This window comes from Peromyscus eremicus, chromosome 9, assembly GCF_949786415.1.
Source record: "Peromyscus eremicus chromosome 9, PerEre_H2_v1, whole genome shotgun sequence".
NCBI classification, from domain to species: Eukaryota; Metazoa; Chordata; class Mammalia; order Rodentia; family Cricetidae; genus Peromyscus; species Peromyscus eremicus.
In genome coordinates this window covers 111,574,450-111,592,381 of record NC_081425.1, presented here as the reverse complement: position 1 = coordinate 111,592,381, position 17,932 = coordinate 111,574,450, and the positions used below count along the sequence as shown (strand labels likewise).

The 17,932-nt window shown below is 38.5% G+C and overlaps 1 protein-coding gene across 9 annotated transcripts in view; it reads right to left on the bottom strand.

Moving 5' to 3' along the window:
* The window catches only part of Cfap20dc (CFAP20 domain containing), a 240,785-nt gene that overhangs the window by 82,039 nt on the left and 140,814 nt on the right, over positions 1–17,932 (bottom strand). For 8 of the 9 annotated variants that reach the window (XM_059274241.1, XM_059274239.1, XM_059274238.1 and 5 more), the window contains 2 exons: positions 17,471–17,593; positions 12,663–12,994 (listed from right to left, as the gene is read on the bottom strand). In XM_059274241.1, the coding sequence (XP_059130224.1) occupies positions 12,663–12,994; positions 17,471–17,593 (455 nt within the window). Of the gene's footprint in view, positions 1–12,662; positions 12,995–17,470; positions 17,594–17,932 lie in introns of those variants that run through there. The other variant, XM_059274247.1, reaches the window with a different exon arrangement.

Sequence of the window (17,932 nt, the reverse complement as noted above, 5' to 3'; positions counted from 1 at the left end):
TCATCTGAGAAGAGGGAGCCTCAATTAAGAAAACGCCTCCATAAGATGGAGCTGTAGGCAATCTTGTAGGGCATTTTCTTAATTAGTGATTGACAGAGGAGGGCTCAGCCCATTGTGGGTGGTGCCATCCCTGGATGGCAGTTCTGAAAACAGGCTGAGCAAGCCATGATGAACAAGCCAGTAAGCAGTACCCTTCCATGGCCTCTGCATCAGTTCCTGCCTCCAGGTTCCTGCTTTGTTTGAGTTCCTGTCCTGACTTCCTTCGATGATGAACAATGATATGGAAGTGTAAGCCAAATAAACTCTTTTCTCCCAACTTGCTTTTTAGTCTTGGAACTTCAACCCAGCAATAGAAACCCTAACTAAGGCATGCTACATACTAATATTTAAAGAAACAACTATATTGTTGCATTTAATTATGGTGGATTTTTCTAATTTGACTTCTTATATTTACATACAGTAAGCAAATGAGAGTTAAATAACCTTATATCAGGGGAAAGATAAAATCATAGCACATTTAAAAGTCATTAGGTGGTGTCTGATGATCTATACCCTGACACCACCAAACTATTCCTTGACATTCCATTCATAGGCACACAGAAACAATTTTGGTATGTTATAACAAAATATTTGGTGACAAAGTTGGACTGTTTAGTTTCATACACGTTCAATAAAAATGATCCTTTCAGGAAGGTGAAATTTCCCCTTGAGGATGAAGAACACGTGATGGCAAGGTAGCAAGCGTGCTCTAGGCTGAGCATGGAGCAAGGGAGTTAGCAGAGCTTTTAATTAGAAGGAATCTTTTGCTGTCTTCCTCACTTCCTTTCTCCATCATCATGTCTACAGTCTCCTGCTAGTCAATATCGATGGCAGGAACATAATGGTAGATCAAGTCCCTGCTGTCTGGAGATTTTATTTAGGAGGCAATGAAGAACTATATGATTTGAAACAGAATATCACAATGACACAGATTGGAAGGAATGGGTGTGGCACTGTTGTGAAGTGCTGAGATAGTGTAAAGTCCTGGCAGGAGAGAGGATATCCTTTAGATAGACACTTGTGCCCTTCTTTTGTCCATTGGACTATTAAAATAATGGTCCCCCAGATACTGGATTTCCCTAGGGACCTGATGCTGGGAGTAAGAAAAGACTTGGTGTTAGTCAGAGAAGAATCTGTCTCCAGAGAAGAGATTTCAGACAATTCTGACTCCTTGTCAGATGACCTTCAGAGACTGGATCTGAGCCACTGGTGATGGGAAGTTCACACTCGAGCCAGGACTACAGAGCTATGTATCCCTCTCTCCCTCTATTTCAATCTAAATGTCATGTTAGGGCCCTGAAGATGGGCTTGGCGAGGTCACTGGATTTTTGTATTTGTGCTTCTTTCCAGTGCAGACATACTGAATAGATCTCCGTCCTCTGTTTCTCACTATTATTCATTTGATGATGGAGTGATGGGTGAGCCTGGTTTGTTGAGACTTCCAGAGCTGAGGCTCTGATTCTAGCATGTTCAAGCACAGTGGAAAGGGAGGCCTATCAGGAGACTGTGGTATTGAGTGGGAAATGCAGAAGTGCCCATGTCAAGAAAGTGATGATGGAGAAGCTAGACTGATTTCAGTGTTGGAATCATCATATTAAGGGTAGAGCCTGCCAGACTTAACAACTATAAGGTCTCTTACAAGGACTTTATGTGGCTTTCTTATCCATGTATCTTCCTGTGGTGCCTACAAAATGCTGTATGTGTAGCAGCAGCCTAATAAATATTTATTGAATTAAAGCCAATTGCAAAGTCTCCTACATTCTGCCCTTGACATATATACATATATACCACGGTTTTCATTTCAGTGTAGGGGTCAAGCCCAGGGCCTGGTGTACACTAGGCAAGCACTCAACCAGTGAGCTACATACACCCCAGTCTAGTGTGTATGTGTAAACATGGAATGAATGGAGGACATTTGGATCACAGAAATCCCACTGAAACTTGTTTTGTTTTGTGTTTGGAGAAAAGATAACACTATATAGCAGCCAGACCAAATTTGGAAGGAAGGAAGGAAGAAAGGAAGGAAGGAAGGAAGGGAAGAAGGAATGAAGGAAAGGAAGAAGGAAGGAAGGATGGATGGAAGGAAGGAAGGATAGATGGATAGAAGGAAGGAAGGAAGGGAAGAAGGAAGGAAGGAAAGTAAGAAGGAAGGAAGGGAAGAAAGGAAGGAAGGAAGGAAGGGAAGAAGGAAGGAAGGAAGGAGGGAAGAAAGAAGGGAGAAAGGGAAGAAGGAAGGGAGGAAGGAAGGAAAGAAGGAAGGAAGGGACGGAGGAAGGGAAGAAGGAAGGAAGGAACAAAGGAGGGAAAAAGGTTGGGTGGCTGGCTATGTTGAATCCACCAGGGCTGTCTTAGAACTAACCCAGGAGGTGTTTGCTGACTTTTCTATTCCGCTTCTTTTCTATACTAGACTAAACAGATCCTTTTTGTATCTTTATGAAGTGTTACCACCACTCATTCACTAGTAATTGAGGAGACTGGGCATTGTTCCAGTGTCTCTGGCACTCTTTCTAGTTTCTATCCAAAGACACGTTCTTCAACAATGTGAGCATCCTCACAGTGCCCAGTGTTGGGAAGAAGCATGTTCAATAAGTGGTTTACAGAAGAAGCAGGGTTTCCTGGGACTGAGGCATGGACAGAGATAGCCACAGTGTCACTGCCCTTTCTTTACCATCTGCAGGACTCTGATAAGTCCCTCTGTTATTTGTAAAATGTTCATAAGACTAGCATAAACAAAAATTAGGCCTGGTGAGCACCAACAAGACATGCCCCTGAGAAATGGACCCTCGGCCATCATCGTCACTCTTTACTACAGATCAGCAAGCTGTTATTGGCAGAGGCTTTAAGACCAAGCTTGACAGCACCACTGTCTGCTAATCCCAACTGCTTCCCACAGAAAGAAATGGTCACAAGACAACTGGTCAGGGCACAGCACCATAGGGTAATTATGAACATCAATATGCACTGAATACTCCAGAAACCTAGAGATAAGGATTTAAAGAGTCTGCCATGAATAAATAAATTGGAGAAGATATACTTAACCTGACTTAAATAATACGGTATATTTATGTATTGAAGCATCACATTGCACACTATTAATCTGTACAGGTTTTATATTCAGTTAAATAAATAAAATTTAAAACATGTAATGGCAGAGAGAGGACAGTAGCCAAAGCAATACTACTTGTAAGGTAAGAGGCAGTGAAGAAGATCCCTCTAGAGCTCAAATTAAAAAGTGACTCAAACCTAGATTTATTTATGAGGCCCCGGACAAATGAATTCACTTGTTAGGAAATCTGTTTCTCCATCCACAGTATATCAAAGTACAGCCTTTTTTGGTTTCCAGTAGTTACTTCAGGCACACCTTCCTCTTTGTTTGGCATAAGCAGAATTGACATACTCTGTGAGAATGAAATCACTCACAAGCATGTATCTAGGCATTCAGCTCACATTTTTCTTAAGTTATATCCTGGCTTGGATATCAGCCAAGAGGAAGATGTATACCCCAGTGAGTATGTTTTCACGCTAATGTGGAAAGGACAAGTAAGTGGGGGATCTGCACAGGGAACATAGATACATTCCCATTGGCTGTCACTAGACCGTTAATTGTAGTTTATACCAGATTCAGAAAGGGAATTAAGATGATTGAGAAGGACAAGATGATATATAAGATTAAATTTAGTTAGTATTTTGATGTGACCTGGCTCAACTTCTCATTTAGAGGAAAATTCTATGGTCTTCACTTGGAGGGCATGGGCACTGAGAGCATGCTGTTCTGTTCTTCAGTAATGCTTCTGCCTTTTTTATAAGGTATAGATGCTGTTCATTGATTTCACATATGTAATGATTTGGGCTCAACCTGCTTGTGAGTTAACGTCTGTGTAAGCTCTATGCATTTGCTACATGCACGAGAAGTTAGCTTCCTAAGAATGAACTGAACAACCACATTCTCCCTTTGGTTCATCATCAAGCTACTGAAAACTCACACAGCAGTTGAATGTCCTTTGTCAGAGCAGCAAAGAGGTCATCTACCATTTTCACTTTCTAGTCCTTTCCTCATCTGTTTCTCGGGAGAACAACACAATGCTTTTGATTTAACTTTATATATATATATTTAAAATCCCCAAAGCTCTTCAACCACTTGTATTTGGGTAAAGAAATGTTTGTTTGTTAAATATTCAATCAAATCACAGTGCCAGGAACATCAATAGAGTGTGCCTGATTAACTGTAGTACAGCATATGTATGCTGAAGAGGATGATTTCCCCAAGGAACCCACACTTCCTTTGTTGAGCTACATTTCTTAGAAGGATGTGCAGATGGGCATTTGGACAATCATTTCTGGATGCACAGAATGGATGGCTCTTGCTGAGCTGTAATTTTGAGAAGATAATTTTAATGACACTTGAGGTCCACTGACTTAGAGCAGATGGGACCCAGGCTCTTTGAATCACAACTTTCATGTTGAATGAGTCAGGACAGAACTCAGTCTAGCCTTTATAAAAATGAATGATTGTATTTACCCAAAGAAAAGAAGTTTATAACATTCTTAAAAATTCTGTAATAAAACATACCTGCAATATTCCAAGCTCACCTGTGATGGCAATCTTGAATTGCAATCTGGTGAGTGGAAGTTTTCATTCTGGCCAGCATTTAAAATGTGCTAAATTGACAACCCTTTCAGCTAGAAAACAGGGCTGGCAAACAGCTGAGATAGTATAAATAATACTTACATTGTTGAGGAAAGAGCAGAGTTATCTGGACAAATTATAACTAGATAGTTACAAAAAATGAAAACTTAATTTCTTCTTTTATGAAACAAGACTGGCCATTATAATGTATCTTAAATGTCTTCATAACAACCATCTCCAAAAATGGATTTCTACTTCTTGGATATCACAGGAAACTATCAAAATAATAATATAGTTTTCTGTGGATGACAAAGAAAAGTGATAACAGTGTCTTATCCTTCATTTTACTCGTTTGTAAACAAACTGAAAGGAAGGCATGGAAGCTCTTAGCACACACCAGCCTTCACTATGTCTGACACTGGGTGAGCAAATTATCTCTGTGACAGTACTGTGATTCTCCTATGAGGCAACGACTAACCGGGACGGGAAATATAAGCATATGAATATTTGAAGAAGTAATAAGGTTCCTGTAATTGTTCAAAACAAATCACATTTTCCAATGAGGTAGATTTGATACTAAAGAGTTCTTACAGAAAGTCCCGCCCAAAACCAAACACTGATCTCAAAGACATGTAGCTTCCACTAAAAATGGCAGAATGTTAGGTTTTAAGCAGAGGATTAATTTATGCCTTCGCCACCCCGTACAACAATGCGGTCTAGTAGAAGGGGCCAAGAGGCCTGTGGCTTTTTCCTAAGTGCCTCAGTGGGTAACAGTAAAGACATACTGATATGAACAGGCCAAAAGGATTATTCATATAGAATAAACAATAGATTTGTCTGGCAGGTCATTCTGGAGAGTACATTACATTGTAACTCATAAAATACAGGAATAAAATGTGAGGCAATATATTAAAAACGTACTTCCATTTTCCTAATACATATACTGACATTTAAAAGTTTTCAAAGACTATATAGAAACATAAAATGTCATATTTGGATCAAAGATACTTTCCATTATACATATATGTGTGAAAGAGCTAATCAAAGGAGTGCAGAGGTGAATAGCTTATATTATAATCTAGTAATGCATTCTATTAGGAGAAAGCACAATAGCTAAATTACTGAATGTAAAAAATGCCTTAAAAGCAACAATACAAGATGCCAGCCCGCCACCCAAGGAGCAACTAGAGGCCAGCAGACCAGAGCAGACCAGTAACGCCACAGATATGTGGCAACATACAGCGTAAGAGAAATGGGCTGAGTTAAGTTATAAGAGTAAGTTATAAGCTGGGTAACAAGAAGTCTGACCTATGGGTCAGTTTGTAAATAGTATAAGCCTCTATGTTTTTACTTGGGACCAAGTGGCTGTGGGATGTGAATGGGAGAGATTCATCCTGACTATGGGGCCGGGCAGGACTGGAGAAACTTTTGGATACATTTTGGCACCCAGACATGATAGCACGAATTTCACACCCAAAACCCGAGAAAGCTTTAAAAAAAAAAATGCTAAAACAGAGCTAAAACTAGCTTCCTTGTTATGGCTCTCAGGCAAGCCATGATACAGAGAAGCCGCGGTATGTGGGCTTGAGCTACAGTATAGTGGGTTCTTGTCGTGTGGGCTTGACCTATAGCATGGTGGATTCCAGCTGTGGTACACAGAGGTGTCTCCAAGCCCTGCAGCACACTGCATGGTGGATTTAGCCTTTGCTAGTACAGAAAAAAAAAAAAAAAAGGTTTCTGGGCTGCACGTTGCTTGTTGAAGGCATAGACCCACTGCTTCCCGGAGTTGGTGATAGGCTTACCTCTGCCATGTTGGGAAGCTGAGGTGGGCGGAATCAGCAGCCAAGGCTGCCATATTGGTCCTAGCCACATAGCTTAGCAGTTTAAAATCTCTCCTGGTCAGAGAAGGGTTATAGATTCACAATAAGACAAATTCAGATAGACTATAACTCTAAATGGTTTACAATATGTGTAAAAATATATGTAGGCTTGGAAGAGAGAGGAAAAGGAATATATGCAGTTGCATAAAAATAGTTTAAAAATAAAGTCTTTAAAGAGACAGTAAGAGTAATATAAAAGTTAAGCCATGTAAAGATGGAAATTACACAGAGAGTCTAGATTATGCTGTTTTGGGGATTTTCAACTGAAGAGAGACATTTGATCATTAACCAATATGTATGACCCTGCATAAGCCCCAGGTTTCAAACAGCCAACTCATGCAATGAGCACAGGACCCAGTCCCACTGCCTGGATGCCTCCCAAACAGATCAAGCCAATCAACTGTCTCACCCATTCAGAAGGCTTGATCCAGTTGGGGGCCCCTCAGCCATTGGTTCATAGTTCATGTGTTTCCATTCGTTTGGCTATTCGTCCATGTGCTTTATCCAACCTTGGTTTCAACAATTCTCACTCATATAAACCCTCCTCTTTCTCACTAATTAGACTCCCGGAGCTCCACCCGGGGCCTAGCCGTGGATCTCTGCATCCAGATCCCTCAGTTGTTGGATGGGGTTTCTAGCACGACAATTAGGGTGTTTGGCCATCCCTTCACCAGAGTAGGTCAGTTCGGGCTGTCTCTTGACCATTGCCAGCAGTCTATTGTGGGGGTATCTTTGTGGATTTCTGTGGGCCTCTCTAGCACTTTGCTTCTTTTTAAAGGCATCTTGATTCAAAATTTGGGTCTAAGGATATGTTGCTTTGGAAAGGAGGCTCTGATTTTGTTTCCACAGGAAGCAAGAGGCTGTGGATTTGTTCCAGATTAAGATGGATCAGATTTGATCAAATGAGACCTCCTGAACCTTGACAGATGATATCTATCAACAAAGGTTATAGCCGTTCTTCCCAGAACTTGATTATTATCTTGAATTTTCTCAGGATCCCCATAAGATTAACAGTGCCTCCAATCAACAGGAAGTAGCCTAAAAAACTATGCCCACATTCCCCCAAAATGGATTATGAATGTTTGTCTTTGTTTAGAGGGTTGGTTACAAATTGTTATTGGTCATAGTCAATCTCTTTCTAAAAGAATAAAGGGGATATGATATAGAATTGTATGATATAGAAATGACAGGATAAAAGGGTAGATATTTGAATCTACTTTAATCCAAAAAACAACAGTTAATCTCAAAATATTATACATTGGTATAGATTTCAGTTTATTGATACAAATTTAAAGTTAATTTTGTTATACTGTATGTATATTTCTACTCTTGTTTAAGGTATTATGTTTATGTAGCTTATTTAAAAATGTATAGTTAAAAATACAAATTAATAGTCATCTATAACAGACAAACTTATAGTCCTGTTAGTTAGGTTTTATAGATACGCAGAGATATATTTCAGATGGATAGGTAATCTTCAAACACTTCAAAGACCTACAGAATATGACATTTAAAGTGTTTTAAGAACTTAGACTTTTCTGGACAATGAGACACATCTACTCCTGGCAGCACCAATTACTTCAAAGAGGATGATGGGCATCGAAAAAACTGCTTTCTTTGTGGCAAAAGTTAGCCACTGGGAAAAAAGTGCCCTTGCCTCGACCACTTGACTGTATGTTATATAAACTGGACATGCAGGACCCCAAGAAGGTAACCACTGAACTTTGCAAGGAGAGATGGTTCTTCAGGTTTCTGCTTCATAGAAGAAACTGCCAGACATTCTACAGGACACGGGGAGAAGCGACTGATGAGCTTTGCCAGAATGGGAGGAACACTCCTTAAAATTTCCTGCTTCACTGAAAGCTCTGCCAGAGACTCTAGGCCTATAGGCTGAAGACAAATGCCCCAATGTTACAGAGGAACTTTGGATGACTGTCTAGGTAGCCAAATATCTCTGTCATTTCTAGAATTATGGAAGTTGCTTGCAATGCACTTCCTGTTTACTTATGTAATATTATATCCTTCTGAGGTCTCTGATGTAGTTGAAGACTAGATAGTTATAATTTTCCTTGATTATGACAAAAATAAATTAGATATAAAACTTTAGACTCACAAATATAGGATAGATGATAGAATGTTTTCTTTAATTTTGCCAAATACAAATAGATTAGATATTCTTGATAACTCTTCTATTATAAGTAATTTTACTATGTTAAAGTTAAAACTTTTCTTTTTGATTAGACAGAATCAAAGGGGAAGTACTGTGAGATCTTTCTGTATGCTGTGAATATGTGTTGCTCTGATTGGTTGTTAAATAAAGCTGCATTGGCTTATGGCAGGACAAGATAACGTTAGGTGGTACATTCAAATTAAAGATGAGATGAAGAAGGGTAGAGTCTGGGAGATGCCAGCCTGCCACCCAAGGAGCAATAAGATGCCAGCAGACTGATAACACCATGGCCATGTGGCAACATACAGATTAATAGAAATGGGTTGAGTTAAGTTATGAGAGCTCGCTAACAAGAAGCCTGTCTCAAAGGCCATACAGTTTGTTAAAAAAAAAAAAGTAACAATACCAGGAAGGAAGAAATGCAGGTATTTAACATTGTTGTCTACACAATTTTTCCTTGCAGGCTTCTATCCATTGGATGGAAAGAAACTGTAGAAGCTTTCCCATCTAATCTGAATGTGACAGGTAGTCAGTCTATATAATTTGTGTCCCAGATGGATATTTTGGGGACCAAATGTTCCAATCTGAATTGTTGTAGAGGATGAGCATGTGGCTTCGAAACAATCTCCTTCAGTATGTGCTATACAGCCATAGTTGGGGTGGTGGAAAGTGACAGTACTACAGCTCTAGATAAAATTGAGGGAATAATAAAACATTAATTTATAGCTGGTTCAACTTGAAAACCAGGTGCATCTACTAGCCATGTTGGGAATGATGATGAAACACCAAATGGCTTCTTTTAGATGATGTGACAGTATGCAAAGCCCTCTGTTTTAATAGCCTTCCTAAGATAATTCATTTTACATGGTAGTTTCAATTTTATAGCTTGTCATGAAATATATTTCTGTAATGTGCTTTTCAAATAAAAGGTACAACTTCAAAATTATCTGGTGTTCAACTATTAGTATATATGACAGCCTGGGGAATAAAACACACACCAAGCAGAGAGTACAAGAGAATATTTTAAAAATTAACACTTTTGAGGCTCACACTGTGATCTCAGATGTGAATTAATTAATTAAGGTAGTATCACCTTAAATTATAAAGACAATATATCACTGGAATTTTATTTGGAGTAGTCTTTACTACAGAATGTGTACTTTTCTTCTATCATAACAGCATAATTTGATTCTACCTGGTTTATATGTCACTGAATTTAAACTAGTTTATCTTTAAGTATCACTCATGTGTCAAGCATTATAGAAAGTCTTTTAATTACTGAGTATAAGTTTTAAGTATAATAAATAATATAATTATCACCTATTTGTACAATAAAATATTAATGTTTTCCTTGACTATAATTATATTATTCTAAGGATGTAACATTCTAAAATAATGTAACTAATATTAAGGATGTTTCAATTATCTAAACTAATCTTTCTTCAAACTTGGAGATGTATACAAAATAAATACTAAAAAATATAATTTCCCATGGCTTATAAATCAATAAATAAGAGAAGTTATCCAGCAAGAAAGTATATGACACCCCCCGCAGCAAACATCCAAACAAAAAAGGAAATCAATTTTGTAATTACACTTATGTAAGTGAAAGTAGTTCAGCTTTTTATTTTTTAATATTTTAATATCTTGGATTGTATCTTATTAGTGTCTCTGCCTCTATAGTATGGCAAGGCTTCTGTCCCTTCTCTGTTGGCATTCTTAGGAGGCTCTGATTAACAGTAAGCCATGCAGGTGTTAGCATTGAGATGGTCCCACCATAGACTCCAGCCATATGCTGCTGGTCACACAGACAGGCATGACACAGGGTGAGCAGACTGCTATGTAGTCAGAGTTTGGGGAGAATGCATGATGAATTCATTTTCCATTTGATATAGTTATCACTAAATACATTTTTGTATAATAAAATTGAAGGGCATCAAAAGTAGAAGAGATAGTAGGAAAAGAAAGCACATGAAATGGTATCACGTTCAAGCCTGTAGAACTGAAAGTCTTTGTTTCCCCACAAAACTTGATTGCTTGAGGCTTAGACGTCAGACAGAAGAGCTAAGTTCCTTATGACATGCTTTCATTGTTTCCCAGAGAACTGCTCTTTCTCATCTGTCAAGAAATTTGCACCAGTAAAGTAAGTCTTTTAGGTTAGAGAAGAAAGATGGTGCTGTGTGCTCCTTGGAAAGATATAAGCCTATCCCTTGTAAGTATGGAATGGTGAGAATAAACTGAACAGTTTGGCCAAATAATACCTTAGAAATGATGACATGGGATGGAAACTCTAGTAGATGACAAGGACAAAAGTCTATTTAAATTTTTACAGCTTAATGCTTTAGGGGTAAAAGACATAGGTATGTCTAATATTTAAATGTCCAACATTTAATATGGTGGCATGAAATGCACTGTGTTTAGCATCATGTATTACTTCAGCACATGCAGAAGGCAGGATATTGTATAAAAAGGATCCTACATATACAAAATTCATTAGAAGATGTAAACCTCATAGTTACTGTGAAAGCTCTAAGCAATACCACCATATTCTTGGCTGGTTCTGCACATAGAGGTGTGGACCTCATCTACAATGCACTGTCCACAGGGCATTCTAACTCAGTTATAGTAATTTCAGAAACTTTGTAAGCATATATAAGAGTTTTTCTAATTATTTCTATATCATATTATTCGCACTTCTTAATTTTTAACTTGACTATGGTGCTTATAAATTTTTTCTTCAACACATTGTTAAGAATAAAAATAAAAGAGCTGGGCATGGTGGCACATACCTTTAATCCCAGCACTAGGGAGGCAGAGGCAGGCAAATCTCTCTGAGTTTGAGGCCAGCCTGGGCTACAAAGAGAGTTCCAGGACAGCCAGGACTGTTACAAAGAGAAACCCTGTCTTAAAAAATAAAACAAATGAAATAAAACAAAAACAAAACCCAAGAATAAAGATAAATATACATTTAAGGCTGGGGATATGGGTACAGTGCTCACCTAACAAGCAGGGAGACTCAAATTTGATCCCTAGAACTCGCATAAAAAGCTAGACAAGGTAGATAATGGGAAGGCCTGGAGAGGCCTACCAGTATAACCTACTTAGTGAGCTCCAGGGCAGTAACAGACCATGCTTCAGAGAGAAAAAAGTGGTGGGAATGACACCCAAGACCTCCTCATTGTACACAAGTGCCTCCAACATACACAGACTACATATGGACACACACATGCACACACAGAGATGAATTACATACCCCCTAGATTCACTTCACATAGAGATAAAGTTGTAGTAATTAGTTTTTAAACAACTATTTCTAAGTTATATTCAGTTTGAGTTCCAAAAACTGTATAATAAAATTTTTTATCAGTTTACTAACTCATAATATTTTATATTCTAAATAATTCCAGACAAACACCTGTAAGGAGAGTCCCAGTACTAATTCATGATTCATTATCTGAACTTTAATTGGCACGAATCTTGAAATTCTGGGACCATATGGAAAATAATGAGTCCTAATAGGTCTAAGGTGAAAAGATGGCAGGGGAGGAAGGAGCCAGAAAAGTGTCATTTCTGAATGCTTAGCAACCACAGGACAGCCTCCCCAGAGACCCTGATCACTGAGCTGTCAGCTTTTCAGTGCTCTTGCTATCATGTACTCAACTATAAATTATTTCTAATTCTGTGAGGCAAAGATTAAGATGAAAAAACATAAACAACTGAAAAATTGGCTTCCATAATTAAACATGAAATTGGCTGTTAATAATAAAAAATCCAGAAATTTTGAGTTACCATAACAACCTGATGGAACTGTTGACTGACATAGCAATCTGCTGCATTTTTAAAAATAGCAATTGATTCCCACTCTTCCATTCCAACTTGTTTTAATGCGTATTGGCACGAATGGGACACTGTGCTTCAAGCCTATTTTACTTATCAAGCCGCGTACCTCTTCACTGCTGTCAGTGCCATAAAAATCATCTTCCAAATGGGTGTCTCTCCTTGTCACACTGTTGTCCTCTCTTGGGTCCAGAATAAATGGATACCCCTTTGGGGACATATCATGACTCTTCCCATGAGGTGCTGATCTTGGTCTAGATGAAAAGGTGAAAATGTCCTTGGGAGCCATCTGGGTTTCCTCTGCTTGGTCAGGTTCATGGTCCTTGCTGGTTTCTAGCCGAAGGTGTGAAGCAATGCATGAGTCCCCATCTAGGAGCAACGACAGACTGTCACATGCTGGGTCAGAAGTCACAGCAGCACTTTCGGGAAATATCCACTCATCTGACATTGGGGAAAGATGACAACAGTAAGAGTTTTGTTACATTGTTCGTTTAGGTGGTTAGGATAACATTTCTTTCCAAACAGAGGTTTTTCAAATAAGGAGAAGCCAGGGGAGGCATTTTCTCTATCATCTTGTGTCTTGCTAAACAGTTACTCACAGAACAGTGCCCACAGCCACAGGCAACTCATTTACACTTCTTCTCCATTTGAGTTGAAACCCTGGCCAGGAAATTTTTAAGTCTGAAATAATTATCACCTGTCTTGCAGCAAGTTCTTTATAGCACAACCTCATTAATTTGACATCCAGTGAGGGAAGTTGTCCAAATTTAAAAGGATTTGAGTTACTAATACCTCCCTTTTTACCGCAGGAAGACAGTACAGTACGTAATAAACTTTTTAAAACAGACCATCTGGTCATTGTGTGGGTTATGAATCAAGGAAACCATGGAAGGATGTGGACAGTCTATTTCTCGGCCTCTTGCTGATTGAAATAATTCACAGACTAAACTGAGCAGACATTGCAAGCAACTCTAAATCCACAGAAATACTGTTAATCTGAGTGGTGTTTTCTGAAAGTTGAAATACAATTTTATACTTAATTTTAGAAGTTTTGATGTAATTTTTTATTATGTTTTCTTTAAAAATTCTGCATATTACTAATGAGAGAAATTTTTATCAAATGTATATTTCCATCTTTTATACCACACTGAAGTAGGTTTTATAACTATGATCTCGGCAATGTGAGAGAACAATGTTTATAGGAAATGCAGTTAAAAGCAGTCTTTGCTTCTTTTCTTTAGGAAGACTGCAGGAGAGAGTCCTTTTCTTTGAATGCACTTTTTCTCCCTGCATTGTTTCAGTGTGGGGCCTTGCACCTGTTCTGCACAGCCCTAATGTGGATGGAGTAATTTATGCTGGACCCTTAATCTATTACAGCTACGACCACAAGGAAAGTAACTGCAGGACATGTAAGATTTGCTAAGTACAAAGCCTATACCGTGAACATGTGACCCAGAGACCTCTTCCAAAATGACACTGATGGCCCAAATGGAAAGCGTTCAAGACTGTACTCATGAGTCACTCACCACGGACTTGCTACACAAAATGACTGGGAGGTAAAGGGGTTGATGAAATATGGTAGAGCAGGACTTGTATTTTCCGGTCTATGGCCAGAGCAGCCTGAAGCTACTTTATCTCATGCCTGCCCAGTAGTACAGGTGGTCTGAGTCAGTGTGGGCAGCTGAAATGAACAAGGTGACTGGATGCTCCTATTTGGGGCAGCAAACCCTTCTGCATGGGGCTCGGCACATAGTGGGACTTTGTAAACCTAGTGTTACTCTGAAACAGTATCTTCAACCCTGGGCTGCATAAATTACTTTGGGTATGCAAAAATTTTGGTTAATATTAAAAAGATTTTGAAAAGGCAAAAGTCACAAACTAATTAAAAATATAACACACAATGAATCCCAGGTGTGTTTGCTGGTACTCACCCATGTTGCATGGTGTGATTTTATTGCAGCCCAATGCTGAAGACATACATACTACATGTGCTGCACACACCATCACACCATAGTCACATCACAATTCAAACAAATACTGTCTGAAACACCTGGATTCAAGACTGCTGTAAACTGTAGTGTTTTTACCAGGCATACCAAGTTTTCTGGGTTTTTGTTTGTTTGTTTGTTTGTTTGTTTTTTAGAGACAGGTCTTCTCTGTGTAGCCTTGGCTGTCCTAGAACTAGGTCTGTAGACCAGGCTGGCCTTGAACTCACAGAGATCTGCCTGCCTCTGCCCCTTGAGTGTTGGGATTAGAAGTTTGAACCATCACTGCCCAGCTAGTTTTCTGTTCTTATAGACAAATGATAGCCTAATCATGTAAATAGAGATTTCAATTTTCTACTGTCATTCCTCAGCATAGTATTAGGTTCGTATTTTTTTGGATTGTATTGTGTTAAAGCTTTTTTTTCCCTCTCTTTATTTCTTTTATTTTTTTAATTATTTTTTGAGATAAGGTTTCTCTGTGTAGCCCTGACTGTCCTGGAATTCACTCTGTAGACCAGGCTGGCCTTGACCTCACAGGGATCCACCTACCTCTGCTTCAAGTGCTGGGATTAAAGGTGTGCACTGCCCTCCCTCTAGTTCCCCTCCCCCCTTTTTAAAAAAAGATAGAGTCTCTCTACATGGCCTGGAACTCACTGTGTAGACTAGGTTGAACTCTATCACACAGAGATCCACCTACTTCTGACTCTGGAGGGCTAGTAATTCTACAAACAAGTGTAAAAAATTACTGTTTGAGTTGCTGGCTGGAGTTTAACAACAACAACAACAACAAATCACTGAATGAAATGTGACTCAGGATTGAGACAGAGTTTCCAGTAATTTATGAAACAGCTCTTTCATGCTGTTAGCTGTGACCATGCCATTTGTAAAGGGCATCCATTGTGGTTAAACCACAATTCCCAGAACTAAAATAACTTGGTTCTAACTTGGTTTTTAGATTCTTGTTTCCCAGACCTACTGATCCCAGAAACAACTGACCGTAAGAGATGTCTGTTAGTGGCTTGGCATTCTTCATCCTACTGGACACCCTACCTCCCAGCTACCAGCAGCAGTGGCTAACTGCAGGCTAAGAAAGGAAACACTTCAGTCTCCTTCTCCTCTCCTTGATCTGCCCTGTAACCACCCACCCTGTAGTCAAGATCTGAGTCTTTCACTAGGGACCCCTTTGCAGGTTTTCTCCCAAATAAGGACCATGTTGTCCTAAATATGGTTAGCCCTTTGTCTGTTCTCCTTATACACATCATGTATTTATGTAAAGTAGCACTTTCAGCATTGACAATTATAAATACAAAATATCAATAAGCTCTGAAAAATGCTGATGACAATCCATGTCTTAAAATATATATTTGGCCACCATCCATCTCATTAGTATTTTAATTTCCTTTCCACTTTAGTAAATGGTAAAATTATACATACACTTATATCTATATATTGAACAATGATTGGAAAATAAATTTCTTCTAAAATTTTATTATCACAGATGTTTGATTTGTATGCCCGTTCTATATACATATACACCTGGTGTTTTATAAAACTTTCATGGGCAAGCCTAAAGGCTGAAAGTGGTTATAAAAGCCAATGTGTTATTTTATGTACATGCATGTGTAAAGCAGGGGAACAGAAAGGATTCTTGGAATCTTCACTATTCAGTCAGACAATTTCTCATGACCTACTTGCCAAACATTATTAACTGCCAAAAAGTCCAAGTAGAGGGTGTTTTACACCACGGTATACTAAATACCTTATTGCCACCAGCTTTCTGGAGATCTGTACTTTTACCTCAAGTATTTCCATATCAATTGTAATGAATAATTTGGTGTGTTTTCTTAGAGAAATATGTAAATTACCATGTAATCACAATATTGCAGCAAACAAGATAAATGCAAGAATGATCACCTAAACATCTAATTAGTTTTTCTACACAGTCAGATTTATGCTAGAGACACTAATTGCACCTAACATTTTAATGAAGGTTTCAACACTGCATAAATAAGACTGACAAACTACAAACAATTTTCATTTATTTTCCTTTTTCCCTTGCTCAAAAACAATTTGCCTTTGTAAAAGTAGCAAACACCTGCTAGGCAAGATATGTTGATGGGCTCAGTGATCTCCATTGATGGAGAGGATGGGAAATACAACCATAGACGATGGGCTTGTGGAAGGGCTCGGAGTTAGAGCAAAGCATTCAAGTTTTAAAGTTTACTTTTGAATGGGAGAACTGGGGTATAATTAAAGGTAAAAAGGGAGATTTACAAACTATGATAAATTTCAGCAAATGATCGTATCATTTTTTGAAATGACTGAGTTTGAAATATTTGGGTTATAGGAGCTTAAATCAAGAGCTCTGTGGAGACTAATTAGGGAAAGCTATTTCTCTGGCCTGGTTGGAGGCCTGGCATTCTAAGCTACCCATAATACAAAAGTTATGCATGGGCAGGTCGGTCACTCATCTGGCTAAGGGATCAACTCTCAGGAAGGAAGGACCACACACCCCTACGGAGATGAGTCTACCTTAAACCACGATAAAAGAGGTGGAATAATTAACCATTTAAGGAGGTACTGTACTTTTCCTTCCCAGAATTCCTACTCCCTAACACTACGAGGCTGCTTGTCTACCACTTAGCTGACCTCCATGGTGGCATAACTTAAACATCAAGGCTTTTTTCCTTCTCTTTTTTATTCCTCTCCACAGAGAAGCTGCTGAGATTTTCAGTTTGTCTGCCTGGGGTTTTTCTTTCAAACTCTAATAAAACTGTTTTCAACTTTCCACTTGAGCCCATTCTCAAATTTTTTTATTAACAAAAACTATGAACCTCAACAGGGGACCCAAATTTTCCTGGGAACAGGTGACAACAGTGGTAGGACTCCCCAACATTTCCAGTAACACTTTGTGAATACTAAAGATGCTAACCTGGTTGGTCAGGAGCCTGGGGTTCTGGAGTGCTGGAACTTATTGGCTCTGTCCTTGGCTGAATGATGCTGTTGAGGGTGATGGCCACTTCCTCTTCATTCCTGTTATTTTTCCAGGAACTACCTTTATTGGAAGAGATATTTCCACTGCATTATTCTATTGATATTTGTAGAAAGTTGTTTTTGAAGGGTGGTATTAATTTTGTGTATTTTTATTTAATTATTTAAAAGCAAATGAGAGGTATTATTATGGTTCATGTGCATTTTCTTAAAATAGTTGAATGTTTTAAGATGAATTTTGTTGGGTTTTGTAGAGCTTTACCTTAAAATGCTTTGATATTTGCACAAGGACGTTTTAGATTTAAATTTTACAGCATGTAATAAAAAGAATTCACAAACACATGATTTTAAAGGCATCTTATATTTTTTATGGATTTTATAAAAAAACTAAATTGTAATTCTT